We start from the raw sequence: 18485 nt of genomic DNA, 5'->3' as shown, positions 1-18485 counted from the left end.
CCAGAACTGCCTGAATGACAGTGTCCCCAGTCACCTCCCAAGAATCCTTAAAGAACTGGCTAGAATAGCCATCAGGCCCTGCTGCTTTGGTTCCAGGAATGGAGAACATAGCAGCTTTAATTTCTTCAGGAGTAACTGGCTTCATTAAAATAGCAGAATGAGCAGGCTGCACCATCCTCCCAGTCTGAACCACATTCCTATCAACATGCTAAGTCTTCTTAGCCGTCCCCAACAACTCCAGATAATACATCTCAAAAGCTTTATTAATACCAGCAGGATCCTCATGGAGCACCCCAGTAGTATCCCTAATTTGAAAGACTTTGTTAACAGCTCTTCTTCTTTTAATAGAAGCATGGAAGAACGCTGTGTTATCATCACCATCCTCAATCCACTGCATATGTGCTTTCTGACTAAGAAACTGATGCTTAGCCTTGAGAAGCCTAGCAACCTCCTTAGCAACTAATCTTTCATTATCACATAACTCAGAATTCTCAGGCTTACTCTGCAACTCCTCTTGCAACAGAAGCAAAGCTTTATGAGCCAAGCTATATGTATGCTCAATATTATGAAACCCCTCCTGATTGAGCCCCTTCAGAGACTTTTTTAACCATTTTAACTTAGTAGCCAGACAGAACATAGGAGTCCCTGGAACACCAATCTCCCAAGTATGACTGACTACCTCCATGAAATCATCAGCAAGTGCCCACATATTAAAGTATTTAAATGGGCGAGGACACCTATCATACTGCTCCCTGAGGGTAATAAGACAAGGAGAATGGTCATATAACCCCTCAGGAAGGAACTTAGCCACACAATCAGGAAACTCAATGCCCCAATCATCATTTCCCAAAACTCTATCAATCCTACTAAACACCCTAGAGCCAGCTTCGTGCTTATTATTCCAGGTAAAAAAATTACCAATAGTCTTAACAGTTACCAGACCACAGGCATTGCAAGTCTCCTGGAAGTGCTTAATTTCAGCCCAACTAATATCAGTACCTATCCTTTCATCAGGAAATAACACATTATTAAAGTCCCCAAACACTACCCAAGGACTACTACCCCTAACAGCATGACTTTTCAAAGCAGTCCATAAGGCAGACCTCTCAGCAAGCCTATTGAAGCCATATACCACAGTAAGTCTAAACATAACACCCTTAGCATTATCCATCACCTCTGCAAAAATACTCTGAGCAGTAACCTCCAGAACATTGATAGTAAACAAGCTAGGTTTCCAAATTAACCATATCCGACCACCTTTATGACTAGAATTATTAGTGCAAATAGCCCAATCACTACAAACATTATTATGCACTTTATTCCAATTACTACATCTAACCCTAGTTTCAAGAAGACCAAATAACCCAACATTATTCTGGTGAAGAAACCATTTAAGATCCTTCTGCTTTGTTAGGCTATTCAACCCTCTTATATTCCAGAACCCAATGTTAACCATGATCAGTAATAGGTGTGACAGTCCCCATTCCATCCAACTTCCTCATAGAAATCTGAATTGCAGAATTGAGGGCATCCATAAATGTGAAACCAGGCCCCTTAATTCCAGAAGGACTAGCTGCAGGAGGATCAGCTCTAGCCAATCTAGAAAAAATGCGAGCAGGAGTAGGAAAGTTTCTCCTCACAGGGGGAACCACAGGAGTAATCACAGGACTCACCAAAGGCAAGCTCATAGGAGTTTTCTCCTTAGGCCCCATACCCTGATGCTGGACCACAACAGGCACACCAATCTGTCCCATAGTAGGTACACCATTCTTTCTAACCCCAGGCTTAGGACCAGTAGGCTGTCTGGTCCCAGGCTTAGGATCAGCAGGCTTACCAGGCCTAGGTCCCATAGGTTTCCACACTTTCTTGGGTGCAGCCTTCTTTGAATCAATTTTACACTGTTCTTGAGAGTGCCCAATCCCTTTGCACTTAAGACAAGAGATTGGAAGCCACTCATATTCAACCTGCACACATTGATCCTTCCCAAGTTCATCCACAAACACAATGTCCTTAGGAAAATCCTGATCCCTCTTCACCTCAATAAGCAACCTAGGAAAACTCAGGAAATTCCTACGAGAAGTGTTCTCATCGCATTTAAGCACCTTCCCAATACTACCCCCAATTTTCTTAAGACTATTCATCCCCCAGAACTTAATATCCAAGCCCTGCAACTTAACCCAGATTGGGATAACCTGCACATCATGCTTAACAAGACATGCTTCAGGCCTCCATTCATTAACTATAACTGGTTTACTATCAAACATAAGCGGACCATAATCTAACGCCTTCTGTTGATGCTCCTTTGTCTTAAACCGAACAATAAAGATACCATTCGTCATGAACGATATCTTATCAATCGCAAATCCAGACCAGACACGCTTAATAAACCCACTCACCACCATCCATGGTGGCCGCGCACCAATAATAAAGCAATAGACAGCAGTTGACCAGAATTCAATCTCACCTGAAACGTCCTCAACAGAGATTCGAGGCTTCGACGGTACTGAATGGGAACAACTCGCTGCATCCTGCCTCTTTCCAGTTGAACTCGATGCAATTTCCAAATTCTCCTGTATATCATCTTGAATATCAAGCTCATTATCTAACTCATTCGATTGCAGATCCTTAATCTCAGAAGATATAAACGTATTTTTGTGTTTTTGAGAATTTAATTTGGGATTATTGTTATGCTTTTTTGTTCGAGCCATTGCGTCAGAACCCTAAAGGAAAACAAACTTATCAGAACTTTCTCTCTCTAGAATCTCTCTCATGATTTTTTTGTTGTTTATTTTCATATTCTTTTTTTATTTCAACAAGCTAAATTTTTATTTCCACCAACTTTAACAAAAATTGTTATTGATGGTAATGTCATGTAATCACTTAAGTGAAAATTTGAAGTGTAGTATGTCGTAGTTTAGTCGAAATTTGACAAGTTAGGTGATGAGTTGGGATAATACCTGTAATTAAGGTCATGCTTAAACTCGTGTTATGTCACAAGGATCTTTAAATTCCGGAAAGATAATTTTAGTAACATAAAAAAAAATTAGAGAGGTTAATTAAATTACAAGAAACTATAATAGAATTCCCCTTTCATTTGGTGACTATAAAATTGAGGAGTTGGGAAAATTCTATCCATATTCAAAAATTTGCGTCAAATTTTTACCTTTCTCATTCCATACCTTGTGTGATCTCCTCTTGTAACATGGCAGGGAACAGTAGAAGCGGCCGTGAAAGGAATGGTCGCCAACCTCAACAAGAAGCACTGCCCGCTATCACCCTCCCGGACTACCCGTCCATAGCTTTTGAGAGTGAGGAGCACCAGGACAAGTTTGAGGTCCTAGCCACTAGGAGGATGGCCTCGACCAAGTGTATGTCGGTAATTACCTTGGAAACCCTAGAAATAGAGAAGGCGGTGCATAACATCTTCACGGTTCTTAGATTGGAGGGTTTGTACACCTTGGAGGAGATAAGTTACCACAACCTCACCCTTGAGTTTTTGAGCTCCTTCACCTATGACAAGGGGACCCATAAGGTGAGGTTTAGGCTGAAGAATACCCCTTTCTGTGACACCCCCATACTCCAAGTGCCTTGCCAGGACCACTCAGGTATAAAGATGTCACCATCTCGGTTTCCCGAGGCAATGATAATAATAAGACAATAACGAAACAACATTTAAATAGTATAAGTTTAGTGAATAAATACCCAAATTACGGGTTACAAGCTCCCAAACAACTGTCTAAACAACTAAATGAAATGTCTGATAAACTACTCAAGCTACAGCGGAAGACTCTATCATCTGAAGGTGACACATCCCAGCTATCCCATATATCTCGACTCATACCTGCTCAACAACTGCTCACCATCTCCGAATGGATCACCACAGTTTTTAAAACAATAAACGGGGTCAGTACTAATCACACAATTTACATAACTCAACAATACAACAAACAACACAGCTCAACCGTCACAGATATACTCCGAGCTCCATCATCAACTCCACAATACTGACTACACACCTAAGTGTGTAGCCCTGCCAGAGTACCCATCACAACAGGTTTCTTCTCGCCGCCAGTGGGGGACCGCAGCCGTTCTCACCTAAGCCCCGCTCATCTCCGTCGAGCGATAAACCCAAATCCATTAATGTGCACATCCCTTCTGTGGCGGGTTCCACAGAAGGCGAATAATGGGCGTGAAGCCACTCCCGTAAGTGACTCCACTCACCGGGGACGCACCTCAAGAACACACAGATACAATCAACCACAACTACTATCAACAATCAAAACCAACAACCGTCACAATACTCGTATGATAATATTCAACAATCACAAAGCACAACCAACATATCATGTGACTAATACTGAGTAGGGAAACCCTACCTGGAATGCAATACAGCTCAACAGCTGTTATCAAAAGGCCCCCTCTACGAATCCTCCTCCTAACATATGATCGTACAATTACTAACAATCATAAAAGACAACAAAACCCCCAAACCCCTAAATTAGGGTTTAAACAACCTTAATGAAATACCATAAAAACAGTATGTAGATCTTACCCTCGACGCAAGGAACACAAGAGTGTAAAGAACGATGAATTACGACCTCCCAAGCTCCGAGATTTGTCAATACAAAAGACGGATGCGATGTACGTAGGTTGCAATCTCTTTTCAAAGTAATTAAGTTTGTAAAAGCGTTTTATGAAAGTGACGGAAAGGTTTAAATACTAAATCACATTATTAACAAAACCCTACAAAACACTACCCGTAAACCGAGGTACTCGATCGAGTAACTGACATACTCGATCGAGTGCCGCCTACTCGATCGAGTACCAAGGCTACTCAATCGAGTACCCTACAGGCCAGAAACTGTTTTAAAATGCAAAACACCCTTACTCGACAGAGTAAGGCCCACTTGATAGAGTACCCAGGGACTCATAAAACCGCAGTATTACAGTCTTCCCTCCTTAAAAAGAACTTCGTCCCCGAAGTTCAAACCAAAACAAAACAAAGACATACTAATACACTCCCGACAGAACAACCAAAACAAAACTCAAAATAAAATCATGCTACTAACCAAACTCAACCCGACTCAACCACAGCAAAACATACCGACACAACACAAAAAGGGTGTAAAACTCTTAAAAACTCTTTGCGATCATCTCCTACCCCCCTAAAAGAAACAAGGTTACGTCCCCGTAACCATACATACCTGATCAAAAAGAAAAGGGTAACGCTCTCTCATGGCATCCTCTGCCACCCATGTAGCTTCCTCAACCTCGTGGTTAGACCAAAGGATCTTAAGCAAAACTGTCTCACCACTCCTAAACTTCCGGTCAAGAATCTGCTTACGTACCTCAAGATAAGACAAGGACTTATCTAGCTCTATGCTCTCTGCCTCTAACACATATGACGGATCGCTCACATACTTGCGCAACCGAGATACATGAAACACATTATGCACTCTCTCCAACGCAGCTGGTAAAGCCAAACGATAAGCAACCTCTCCAACCCGGTCTAAGATCTCATAAGGTTCGATGAACTTCTGACTCAACATGCCTTTCTTCCCAAATCTCATAACCTCACGCATAGGAGACACTTTCAGAAGAACCTTGTCCACAACCTAAAACTCTATATCCCGGCGATGTAGATCTGCATAACTCTTTTGCCTGTCCTGAGCCATTCTCATCCTTTCCCTGATCATCTTAATCTGCTCAACCATCTCATGTAACATCTCTGGTCCTAGAACCACTGCCTCAGCACTGTCGTCCCAACAAATCGGACTCCTACATCTCCTCCCATATAAGGCCTCAAACGGTGCCATGCCAATACTTGTGTGATAGCTGTTGTTGTAAGAAAACTCAATAAAATCTAATCTCTGTTCCCAGCTACCACCAAAGTCCATCACACAAGCTCGTAACATATCCTCAAGAGTCTTGATTGTTCTCTCAGTCTGACCATCTATCGCAGGATGAAATGTTGTACTCATCTTCAAAGTCGTTCCAAAAGATTCCTGCAGCTCTTTCCAAAACTTTGAGATAAACCTCGCGTCTCTGTCAGATACTATGTCCTTAGGGACCCCATGTAACTTTAGCACATTCTTCCGATAAGCCATAGCTAATTGTGCCTTAGTCCATGTATCTTTCATCGGCACAAAATGAGCTGACTTGGTCAGTCGATCCACTATTACCCATATCATGTTGTTACACTGTTGACTTTTAGGCAAACCCACGATAAAATCCATAGAAATGGATTCCCACTTCCACTCAGGTACCTCTAAAGACTGAATCTTACCTTGTGGTCGTCGCTGTTCCCCTTTAACTCTCTGGCATGTCAAACAACGGGCCACAAACTCAGCTGTCGCTTTCTTCATCCCAGGCCACCAGAACGTGTTCTTTAAATCCTTATATAGCTTGTCACCACCTGGATGTACTGAATATGGTGTACAATGTGCCTCTGTCATGATTGTCTTTTTCAGTTCCTCGTCATTAGGGACACACCACCTCCCATCAAACCTAAAACTACCATCTGAATGAATAGAGAATCTGGACACTGTCCCTTTCTCTACTCCAGCTCTCCACTCTACCATCTTAGGATCCAACACCTGTTTACCTCGAATATCATCATAAAGATCAGGCTGCACTGTCAAATCTCCCATGGCATCCCCTCTCAGTATCATATGTATCCCAAACTTCCCCACCTCATCTCTCAACCTCATCAAAGATAAAGCTGTACACAAAGAATGTACACTCTTCTTGCTCAAAGCATCTGCAACAACATTGGCTTTCTCTTCATGGTAGATAATATCCATGTCATAATCGCCAATCAGCTCCATCCACCTCCTTTGTCTCATGTTCAACTCCTTTTGAGTGAAGATGTACTTGAGACTCTTGTGATTAGAAAATACCTTAAAGGTCGCCCCATAAAGGTAATGTCTCCAAATCTTGAGAGCAAACACTACTTCACCCAACTCTAGATCGTGTGTAGGATAATTCTCCTCATAAGGCTTCAATTGCCTAGAAGCATAGGTAATCAATTTACCGTTCTGCATCAACACGCATCCCAACCCATTCTTTGAGGCATCTGTATAAACCTCAAAGTTCTCACTCCCTTCAGGTAATGCTAAGATAGGAGCTGTGGTCAAACGCTCCTTTAATGTTTGGAATGCCGTTTCACAACTCTCATCCCAACGAAACCTGTTCTCTTTCCTCATCAAAGTTGTAATAAGTCTAGCAATCTTGGAGAAATCCTTCACGAACCGTCTATAATATCCAGCTAAACCCAAGAAACTCCTGATCTCAGCCACATTCTTTGTTGCTTCTCACTTGGTCACTGCCTCAATCTTTGTCGGATCCACAGCTACCCCATCCTTAGAGATCACATGCCCCAGAAAAGCAACTCTCTCAAACCAGAACTCACACTTGGACAACTTAGCATATAACTCATGCTCCCTCAAGGTCTGCAACACAATCCTCAGATGCTCCTCATGCTCCTCCTTAGTCTTGAAATAGACTAAGATATCATCAATGAACACCACCACAAACTTGTCCAAAAACTCACTGAAGATTCTGTTCATCAAATCCATAAACACAGCCGGTGCATTAGATAACCCAAAAGGCATCACCACATACTCATAATGGCCATACCTCGACGTGAAAGCTGTCTTTGGTATATCCGCCTCTCTAATATTCACCTGATGGTACCCCGACCTCAAATCAATCTTGGAAAAGACTGATGCACCACTCAACTGATCAAACAAGTCATCTATCCTTGGTAAAGGATACTTGTTCTTCACCGTCACTCGGTTCAGCTCCCTTTAATCTATACACAACCTCAAGCTCCCATCTTTCTTCTTCACAAAAAGAACTGGTGCTCCCCACGGTGATACACTAGGTCTAATGTATCCCTTCTCTATCAGATCATCTAACTGCTTCCTGAGCTCCTCCAACTCTTTAGGACCCATCCGGTACGATGCCATAGAGATTGGCCCCCGTCCCCGGTTTTAACTCAACCGTGTAATCTATCTCCCTCTTCGGTGGCAGCCCCGGAATCTCCTCTGGAAAAACATCTGCAACCACTGGTATCTGATCAACTGTCGGACTCTCTATCCGGTCATCTCTCACATGGCACAAGATCAAAGGACATCCCTTCCTCGGATAGGACTTCAAGGTCACAGCTACAATCAACTTAACTTTGGGTTTGACCATAAACCCACGATAAGACACACTAACGCCTTTAGGACCTCTCAAAGACACTTTCTTTTGATGACAGTCTATCTTAGCTTTGTACTTTCCCAACCAATCCATCCTGACTATCATCTCAAAACCGTCTAAAGGAAACTCTAGCAAGTCCACTGGTAGATCAACCTGCCCAACTATCATAGATACATCTCTATACAACCTCCCACATGATATAGACTCACCCGAAGGTATAAAAACTTTCTCACTCATGGACTCATATACCCTCAGACCCAACCGTTTAACATGACTCGAAGATACAAACGACTGAGACGCCCCCGAATCAAACAAAACAAAGGTTTGAATACCGTTAAAAAGAAAAGTACTAGTGATAACATGTGCGTCGTCCTCAGCTGCTTTCTTGTCCATCATATACAACTTTCCACTGGTCTTCTATCCACCGCCCTGGACAGTACTGGCTGAAGTGGTTGGCTTAGCACCCGGCCCCTGATTGTTGTTATTGTTCGTAGCTAGTTTCTGATAAGAATTACTGCCATTGTGGTTACCTCCACCCTGGTTGCTCTGACCTCCCCGGTTAGACCATGATCCAGCCGGTCTGTTACTCGCATAACTCTGTGCCGGCCCCTGAGAATAGCTCCCCTGAGCCGATCTCTAAAAAGCTCCCGGTACACTCGTGCACTCATCTCTCTTGTGGCCTACACCGCCACAGCCAAAGCAGGTCATCCCCCAACTACCACTACCGCTCTCACGGCCACGCCCAAAAGAAGCCCCATCACTTAACCCCGAGCCAGAAGAAAACGCTCTAGCCTGATTGTGGTTGCCTTTCTTGTAGTTAGATTGGCCACCACCCTCACTCTCAGCCTTTATTTTCTCACTTCCTCTCTCCCGGCCATCTCCACCAACCTCTCAGCTCTCCCAGCCCTCTCATAAGCTTCCTTAACATCAGTAAGGACTCCCACGGGTAACTTGTCCATAATCCTGGGAGTCAACCCCCTCTCAAATCTCAGCGCTAGGTTCTCCTCACTCAAACCCATGTCCTCAGCATATCTAGACTTCTCATTAAACCGTAGTAGTACTCAAAGAACCGACATATCGGATGTCATCCTAAACCCATCAAACTCCTCCCTCGGCTTACTCCTCACATGCTCAGGTACAAACTCTTTCCTCATAGCCCTCCAGAACTCTTCCCAAGGTATAGCGGCGGACCACAGCCGCATACATCTCTCTAGCACTCGCTTTCACCTTGTCCCACCACTCACCAGCCGCTTCCCTCAAGTAGAACGCAGCTTGTTCTACTTCCATCTCATCAGGACAATGTACCAGATCTAGAATGTTCTCCATCTCACGATGCCAATTGTCAAGAAGAATTGGCTCCCCGGTTCCCTTGTACTCTTTTGGGTTAAACCTCGCTATATAAAGACTGATCTTAGAGTGATCAACCTCCTTATCCTTCCCCACTCTCTTTAGGGCCTCCGTAAGAGCATCTCGATGCTCCAACATCTTAACTATATCGTCGATGTTCATGCTCTCAGCTCTCGTATACAAAGCGGTTTTCTTTGGCGGCATCTTGAAACTATATAAGAAAAGGTAGATATAAACATACATACCATAAATCAAAACACGAAAACAACCTGCCCAGAACCCACTCGATCGAGTGCCTAAACCTACTCGATCGAGTAGAGGCTACTCGATCGAGTGCCTCACGTACTCGATCGAGTGCCCCAACTCCAGACCCAAAACAGACCTTCTGATCTCTGACATACTCGATCGAGCAGCCTAGCCACTCGATCGAGTGACCCCCTACTCGATCGAGTGCTCTATGTACTCGATCGAGTACCCAAAAACACGATTCTGATCATAAAAACGTCAAATACCCACTCGATCGAGTCAGACCCCCTCGATCGAGTACCTCACCTACTCGATCGAGTCATGCAGACTCGTGAATACTACCCGCATGTTATCTCACATAACCCAATATACTATGCAGCTTCTTAATCTCAGCATTATAACAACAACTACGCATGCAAATCTACGCAATTCCTCATACAATCAACAAAATAATCTACTTCATGTTATTAAATGCCACATAATAAACAACCATCATGCTTCTTTATGAAAACCAACATATATACACACCCCACCAATTTTTCAATCACGATTTTAATCCTCCACTTCCAACATCCAAACTAACAATTCACATACTCCAGCAATTCACGACATGTATCATTACGTTCACATACAAACTAACGGACACCACATACGACCTTGACATATACCCCCCATGTGACCAGTTCAAAATTGTAGGGCGCGTTTACGACTTTAGGATGTCTCCCAAGCCTTTGCATTAGCTTCTAAAACCTTTACCCCAGGTTCATTTTAATTGACTCCCTATATTCATTATATTCATTAGTTACAGGTTTCAGGATCGTCGCTCTGATACCACTTTATGACACCCCCATACTCCAAGTGCCTTACCAGGACCACTCAGGTATAAAGATGTCACCATCTCGGTTTCCCGAGGCAATGATAATCATAAGACAATAACGAAACAACATTTAAATAGTATAAGTTTAGTGAATAAATACAATCCAAAACCAAATACCCAAATTACGGGTTACAAGCTCCTAAAACAACTATCTAAACAACTAAATGAAATGTCTGATAAACTACTCAAGGTACAGCGGAAGACTCTATCATCTGAAGGTGACACATCCCCGCTATCTCATGTATCTCGACTCATACCTGCTCAACAACTGCTCACCATCCCCGAATGGATCACCATAGTTTTTAAAACAATAAACGGGGTCAGTACTAATCACACAATTTACATAACTCAACAATACAACAAACAACACAGCTCAACCGTCACAGATATACTCCAAGCTCCATCATCAACTCCACAATACTGACTACATACCTAAGTGTGTAGTCCTGCCAGAGTACCCATCGCAACAGGTTACTCCTCGCCGCCAGTGGGGGACCGCAGCCGTTCCCACCTAAGCCCCGCTCATCTCCGTCGAGCGATAAACCCAAATCCATTAATGTGCACATCCCTTCTATGGCGGGTTCCACAGAAGGCGAATAATTGGCGTGAAGCCACTCCCGCAAGTGACTCCACTCAGCCAGGGATGCACCCCGAAGAACACAGACAGATACAATCAACCACAACTACTATCAACAGTAAAAACCAACAACCGTCACAATACTCGTATGATAATATTCAGCAATCACAAAACACAACCAAGACATCATGTGACTAATACTGAGTAGGGAAACCCTACTTGGAATGCAATACAGTCAGACGGTCTCAACATCTCTTATAAAAAAGCCTCCTCTACGAATCCTCCTCCTAACATATGATCATATAATTACTAACAATCATAAAAGACAACAAAACCCTCAAACCCCTAAATTAGGGTTTAAACAACCTTAACTAAATACCATAAAAACAGTATGTAGATCTTAGCCTCGATACAAGGAACACAAGAGTGTAAAGAACGATAAATTCCGACCTCCAAGGCCCCGGGATTTGTCAATAATGCGACGGACGCGAAGTACGTAGGTTGCAATCTCTTTTCAAAGTAATTAAGTTTGTAAAAGTGTTTTATGAAAGTGACGGAAAGGTTTAAATACTAAATCACATTATTAACAAAACCCGACAAAACACTACCTGTAAACCGGGCTACTCGATCGAGTAACTGACATACTCGATCGAGTGCCGCCTACTCGATCGAGTACCCTACAGGTCAGAAACTATTTTAAAATGGAAAACACCTTTACTCGACAGAGTAAGGCCCACTAGATAGAGTACCCAAGGACTCATAAAATCGTAGTATTACACTTTCAACCTAGGTAGTGATGCTTTTGCCGACCATCTAGGGGTGGGTAAGCGAGTTATGGGTCACCATGATAAGATTGAGAAGGATCTGAAAATTTCAAAGTATTATCATCTTTACACAAGGAAGGAAAATGTTAGTGTAAGTAACATGAAGACTAGTGACATTGAGCACCTCGTCCTGAAGATTCTCTTGTGCTCCATGACCAACCTCCTCTATGGGAGGAAGGACCCGAGCAAGCTCAACTTCACGGAGGTATTGATCTTGAGCTCCTACCTTAACCCCCGCCATGAAAGCCGTCTCCACTTCAATGCCGCGTCTTTTGTGTGTCTTGCCCTTGCGAGGATGGCCGAGGTGGACTAATGCTCCTTAGATTGTGGGGCCTTGGTGACTCGATTGGCCAAGAACTTGTTAGCTTACGAACCGGGGTGGTGGATGCACCTATGTCTAAGGAAGTGGTTTATTTTGATCTTGATTGGTTGAAAGCTAAGTCTTGGGTAGTATATGGAGAAGAGGAAGACACCTATTCTTGGAGGGTTGATGATGAGTGGTATATGAAGCTTACCGCCGGTGATGACCTACCCCCCACTTCCTCTTTAGAGAGAGCAGGATCACCCCGCCCCGAGGCCCAAATGTATACCATCCTAGTATCCTCACCTTTGACCTTGAGGATGCCACCGATAAACGGGAGGCACCCCCGTTACCTCCCTCACCTCGTGCTCCCGTCGAGCAAGCTCCCACATCTTTTCCCCACTCCATGCCTACAACTATGACGCCGCTACCTTATGCCGGGAATTTTGGCTAAGCCCCACTCACCTTTGACTTCAACTATCCCATGTTGTACATCATACACCGAGTGAACACTGACCTTGTGTTCAGAGACATGCATGAAGCGGCCTATAATCAAGGGGTACGACCCGCGCACCACCCGACCTTCCGGAGTCTTCAAGGCCTATGGTATCCAACCATCGAATTGGGAGATCAACTTAACTTTCGGCGCAGGACACTTGCGTGACCCATACATGGGTGATGCCGGGATCCATCCTAGCTATGCATACCAAGGGAGTGGAAGTGAGGCGGAAACATCCGCGGCGGCGGAGGCCATGAACCTTGATGAAGTGTGGGAGGCGGCGGCTCGCAAAGGACCGGAAGAGGAAGAGGAAAATGAAGAAGAGGAGGAGGAACAAGCAGAAGGAGGAAGCAAGACGGTGAAGAGTCACTCCGGGTGGGCAAGGTGGATGTCTAGCATTGGCAAGAAGAGGAAATCCTCCAATTAGTGGTGGCCTTATGATTCGAAATCCTTGGGACTTTTAATTATCATTTGAAACACTTAACAATTTAATTTTTATGTGTAAGCTGGCCATGAGGCCAAGACTAGTAGACCTTGTATAGTAATATGGTGTAGTGATCACCATTTGGATCTTATTGCATGTATGTTTAACCATAAGGAAGCTTAGAGGCCATTAATGGCCGAAATTTGGACTACCCAGCGACACTCGGCCGAGTGCCCTATTCACTCGACCTAGTGATGGTCTACTCGACCGAGTGCCCGCTTCACTCGACCGAGTAGGCCTAAAAACAGTTCGGAAAACTCCGTAAATACCCCTACCCGACCTACTAAGAGTCGATTGACCATAGAAAACCCACACGATAGACCTTTATGAACTGTTTACTCTTGACCTTGTCAGTCGTTTGGATGGTATAAGAAAATAATCGAACTACAAATGATTATAGGATGGCATAATGTGCATGAAAACATGTAGACATTCCGTAATAATAGTGAAAAATTAAATAATAGTAGTGAGTACACACCACGTGACGAGTTTGTAACACTAGTACGTGTTGTGGCGGTCCGATACGATATGTGAATGATATGTTGAATGTTAAAAGTGGTTGCGTCCAGTCATAAAGAGTACTCATATACATATATGTATACATATGGTAACCATACACAACTTGTGGTAATAATGGTAGGTTACCGGAAGAGCGTCATGTGAGACTTATAGCGAACTTCGGGACGAAGTTCCCTTTTAGGGGGAGTGAATGTAAGGACTCGGAGAAATTTAAAAAGAAAGAGCGTAATACGTCGGAAATTAATGAGAGTGAACAAGAAACTTAGGATAGATAGGACATACGTGTGTAACAATAAGAGTGATAAGGGTAAGAAAACACACGAGGACCGAAAATGAGGCTTGAGAGAAGACCGAGGAATATTTGGAAAAGGGAGTGAGTGCTGAACTTCGGGGACGAAGTTCATTTTAAGGGGGGAAGATTGTAATACCCGGCCTTTGTGGGACCTATACTTAGACCTTGGGACGCGTGAGAGGAAGTAAAGGATAACCTTACACTAGATCTAAGTCTAGACCGTGTGGTGTTGCAGCGGATCGAGTGGGTTTACTCGGTCGAGTGATTAGTACACTCGACCAAGCGAGTCGACTCGACCGAGTGGAGTGCTACTCGGCTAAGTGAGTCCACTCGACCGAGGAGACTCGGCACTCGTTCAAGTGCTGCTGTTTTCAGAATACGGGATTTACCACCTTTCTTCCCTAACCCTAAAATAATTTCCACCTTCCTCCTTATCTCTCCAAACTCCCTCCCCTCTCTCTAAAATGCTTCCAATGCTCTTTCTTTGGACTTCAAGCTTGGATTAATGGTGGAACACACCTCCTATGCCCCGATCTACCTTTGTAAGTAGAAATCTCACATTTTCCTCTTTGCCTCATGAGTAAATTCGAGTTAGGGTTTATTAAGAGAGATTAATTGGTATTTAGTTATGTAAAATGAATAGTTAGTAACTAATAATGAGAGATTTTATGTTGTAATTTAGTATATAGTGAATTGTGATAGTTATTATATGATTTATGTAGGATGGGACGCTTTTATGAGATGGATACTTGGTGATTTCAATTAGCTTGAGGATTATGCTTAAAGGTAGGTTATCCTACTCGGTTTCAATGTAGTATAAGCATGTTTGTGTGTCCTTCCTTGTCATATGCATTCATGAATTGGTTAGTATGTCATGTGGGTATTGGAAGGGTTGTTATTCATAACATGGGGGATGGAATTCATGAATTGGTCATATGCTTAATGTGTCTCTTCCATTTTCTATGTATAGTTGTGAATGGATTGTGTTGGAGATCTTTGATGATGGTACTTGATTGTTGAGGAGACGTAAGACGGTTGGGAAACTGCCTTACGCTTGGGTCGCCCCTTGGAGCTTCCCACTCTAAGGGGAATGTGCACATTAATGGCTTGAGTACGGAGGGACGCGTGTGGTTGAGACACGACGTCTGGCAGGGGATCCGGTTGGCTTTCGGACCGTGACGCCCGGGCGTGTCCGTACCTAGTGTGATGATCGGTATGCGGGCGTGTTCGCACGGAGTAGAGGTTGGGGGTATGTCCGGGCATGTCCGTAACGGTATGATGTTGATTTATTCGTGTCTCATTCACATAATCAACATGTCGCATATTTCCTTATTATGTCATGTCTTGCATTTATCATTGTAACTGATGTTTGTTGTGTCCGTGTAAATGTCACCTATTTCCGGGTGGCTTGTGTCGATCCATATGATATTTTCGATCATATGGGGAGCGATTGTTTGTGTAGCATGCGGGAGAAGGGACGAGGCTTGATGATCTCCGAGTCGGAGATGACTAATAGATTAGCTTAAGGGTCATGACTTGTAATCTTTCATTATTCATTTATTCATTGTAAACCACTAAACATGCTACTTATAAATTGTTCTTGGATTGTATCTCCGATTTCACTACCTCGGGAAACGGAGAAGGTAACATCTCCCAATTACCTTGGCCGGGTAAGAAGGGGGTGTTACATAAACATTTCAGCAAATTGCCCCAAAGTCTGACGGTAATCACGATTAAACAAACGGAAGCTAACACCAAAGACGAAGTCCTTTTTCTTTGACTTGTGAAACTCAAATGAGCTCAAGAACTCAAGTGTGAGTTGGGGAAAGGACTTATAATTCATTGTGTAAGCATAACTCATATCAAGACCCTCAAAAAAAATTTTACATGCTTATCCAAACCAATACTCCTTAATGAATCATTGTTAATAAACTTGGTAGCTTTCATACCTTTGGTTTTCAAGGCTACCCGATTGTCCCATTGAGTTTTGGATGCAAAAATGACATCGGGGTAGTCACTATCATGAAATTCGGGCACTTCGGTTACGTCTTGCATTACAACATCCTCTTCTTTGACATAGCTTGGGCCTTCGTGGTCCCTCCTTGCCCTCTTTGATGGTTCCCTAGTTCCTTTCTTAGGAGCTATGAAAATTTCTAAAAAATTCCAACATTTTAAGCATGAAAATTAAGCAACAACTACTCAAATCTTGTTCAATGGGGCAAATTAGAGCACAAACTTACTTTACAAACAATTAATTCCAACTAAAAACTCAATTAATCACTCAATAAGAGCAATTCGAAACTTCCCCCAAATTGAGTTAGGGTTTGTGAAAAATTGATTTCTAGGGAATTTAAAGAGCAAATTAGAGGAGTAGAAGCATAAAAACTTACTTGGTGATGATCCTTGATGAGAAAATTGTTGGGAAATGTGTCCTCAACAATAGTGCGATCATATGATTTAAATATCATTATTAAATCTCATTTCAAGAATACGGAAGGGATGATACATTACATATATAGTCAACTGGTCCACACATATCGGTAATGATTGGCTGGCTAGAGTTTGACATTACTGTCGTGCGACGGTGGTGATCAGTTGATCCCTTGAGGTCACACCTAAAGGACGATTCCCTTAATTGAAAAGGTTAATTAGTAGTATACCGATACAGATTAATTAATTCCTTAAAATTGAACAATTCGATTTGTGAGAGAGAATATTGATATCTTATTGTAATGGGATTAAATAAGATTTATTTTAGTAATAAAATGATTTGTTGCTAAAATTATTTATTGTTTGAGAAACAATAAAGATAAGGATGAATGGTTAATTATAATTACAAGAAGTTGTGAATTATAACTATATGACCCATTTTATTTATGTGATCAAGTATCACTTGTCAATTTGTTGTATGTAATTTAATTAATTCATAAAATGATATTTATGTGATAAATATGCATTAAATTGATTAATAACATGTATCATACTACATGTGACATATTGTGTGACAAATGACAAATTGACAAAATAAAATGGTAGTCCATTTTAAGTAATGGACCGAAAATGGAGGGTGTGTTAGTGGGTTTTGGTTGTTTTATTTTAATTGATAAAATAAACATAATGATGCCTACCTACAACTAGTCTTACACATCTTACACACCTACTATTTTTGAGAAGAGTAAAAGGAAAAGAAATGATGCCATTTGAGGCTCCAAAACCGTGACACTCCCTCTCTTTATGGGTTGTTGGTTCTTTTCTTTATTCTCACACTACCATTCAATTAACATGCAAGTGTTCATGAATATTCTCTCTTCTCTCTCTTTAATCTTCATCAAAAAGATGAGATTTTAATCCAAATTGTTCATGTAAGATTACTAATTTTATCAAAGTAATATATGAGTATTAGTAATTAAATTTAAGGTAAACCACAATATAAACATCTAGTACATGTTAGTTTATGGGATTAAGGGATTGTCTTGGGTGCTACTAATTGGAGAATCTCTACTTTGGAATTTTTGTATGTTCATCCATTATTGGAAAGCTCAAGAACTAACAAGAAGGAGATCTTGTTGGTGCCCAATATGACCGAAATTATTATGGTGAGAAAATGTTTTCTTATCTTCTTTTATTAAAGTTTGCATGCATAAAATCCACTTTTAATTTTATGACAAATTAATTTTAACATATATGAGTATGTTAGTATGTATATAGATCTACATTTCCTTCAATCGGTATCAGAGCCACGGTTGTTTGCATGCAAATCGGTTAAAAGTTTTTCCGAGTTATAAGAATAACAAATAAAACTTGTAAAATTTGTGTTATTATGAGATATCACGAAATTAATCCATGCATGTTAATATTTCTGGTCCTAAAATGTTTTAGGATATTTTGGTTAATTTTTCGGATTTTTATTGTTCATAATTTACTATAATGGCATTTAAATGTGATTTTATGAGTAAAAATGTCATTTTTGGTCTAAAATTAGCTATACTTCGAATTTTTTATTGATTTTTGGATATGTTGTCACATATATTATTTTGAGATAACCTGTAAATTTTCATAATTTTTGGACTTGTTATGCTCAAAAAATGGATTTTTCATTATTAATTTCGGATTTAAGTGAAAAATAGGTTAATATGAGTTAAATTTCGAATCTGGTCATAGAAAATTAATATGTTGTCACATGAAATTTTACAAGATGTGTGTAAAATAATTGGCTATAAAGAAGTCTTTTTGCATGATTTATGGATTTTTGAAGAAAAATAGCATAAATAGTGACATTATTAGTGAAAAAATTAATAAAACATAATCTATGAC

General features: G+C 41.6%; 1 protein-coding gene across 1 annotated transcript; it reads right to left on the bottom strand.

The window, feature by feature from the left end:
* Nucleotides 1–208: 208 nt before the first annotated feature.
* On the bottom strand, nt 209–2708 carry LOC141629211 (uncharacterized). Its single transcript, XM_074442250.1, has 2 exons — nt 1476–2708; nt 209–1375 (listed from the first exon to the last, which is right to left on the bottom strand). Exons 1-2 carry the CDS (start codon nt 2706–2708, stop codon nt 209–211), a joined length of 2400 nt encoding a protein of 799 aa, XP_074298351.1.
* Nucleotides 2709–18485: the final 15777 nt, after the last annotated feature.

The sequence above is a fragment of the Silene latifolia genome, chromosome Y (assembly GCF_048544455.1).
Source record: "Silene latifolia isolate original U9 population chromosome Y, ASM4854445v1, whole genome shotgun sequence".
In the NCBI taxonomy this organism is placed as follows: domain Eukaryota; kingdom Viridiplantae; phylum Streptophyta; class Magnoliopsida; order Caryophyllales; family Caryophyllaceae; genus Silene; species Silene latifolia.
This window is presented reverse-complemented; position numbering and strand designations above follow the sequence as displayed.

What these genes read in the sequence shown, in the direction of transcription:
- LOC141629211 (XM_074442250.1), bottom strand. Translation starts at nt 2,708, where the DNA reads ATGGCTCGAACAAAAAAGCATAACAATAATCCCAAATTAAATTCTCAA. An exon ending in AGTTGGATGGAATGGGGACT is followed by an intron (nt 1,376 to 1,475) that starts GTCACACCTATT and finishes TTTCTTCACCAG; the next exon opens with AATAATGTTGGGTTATTTGG.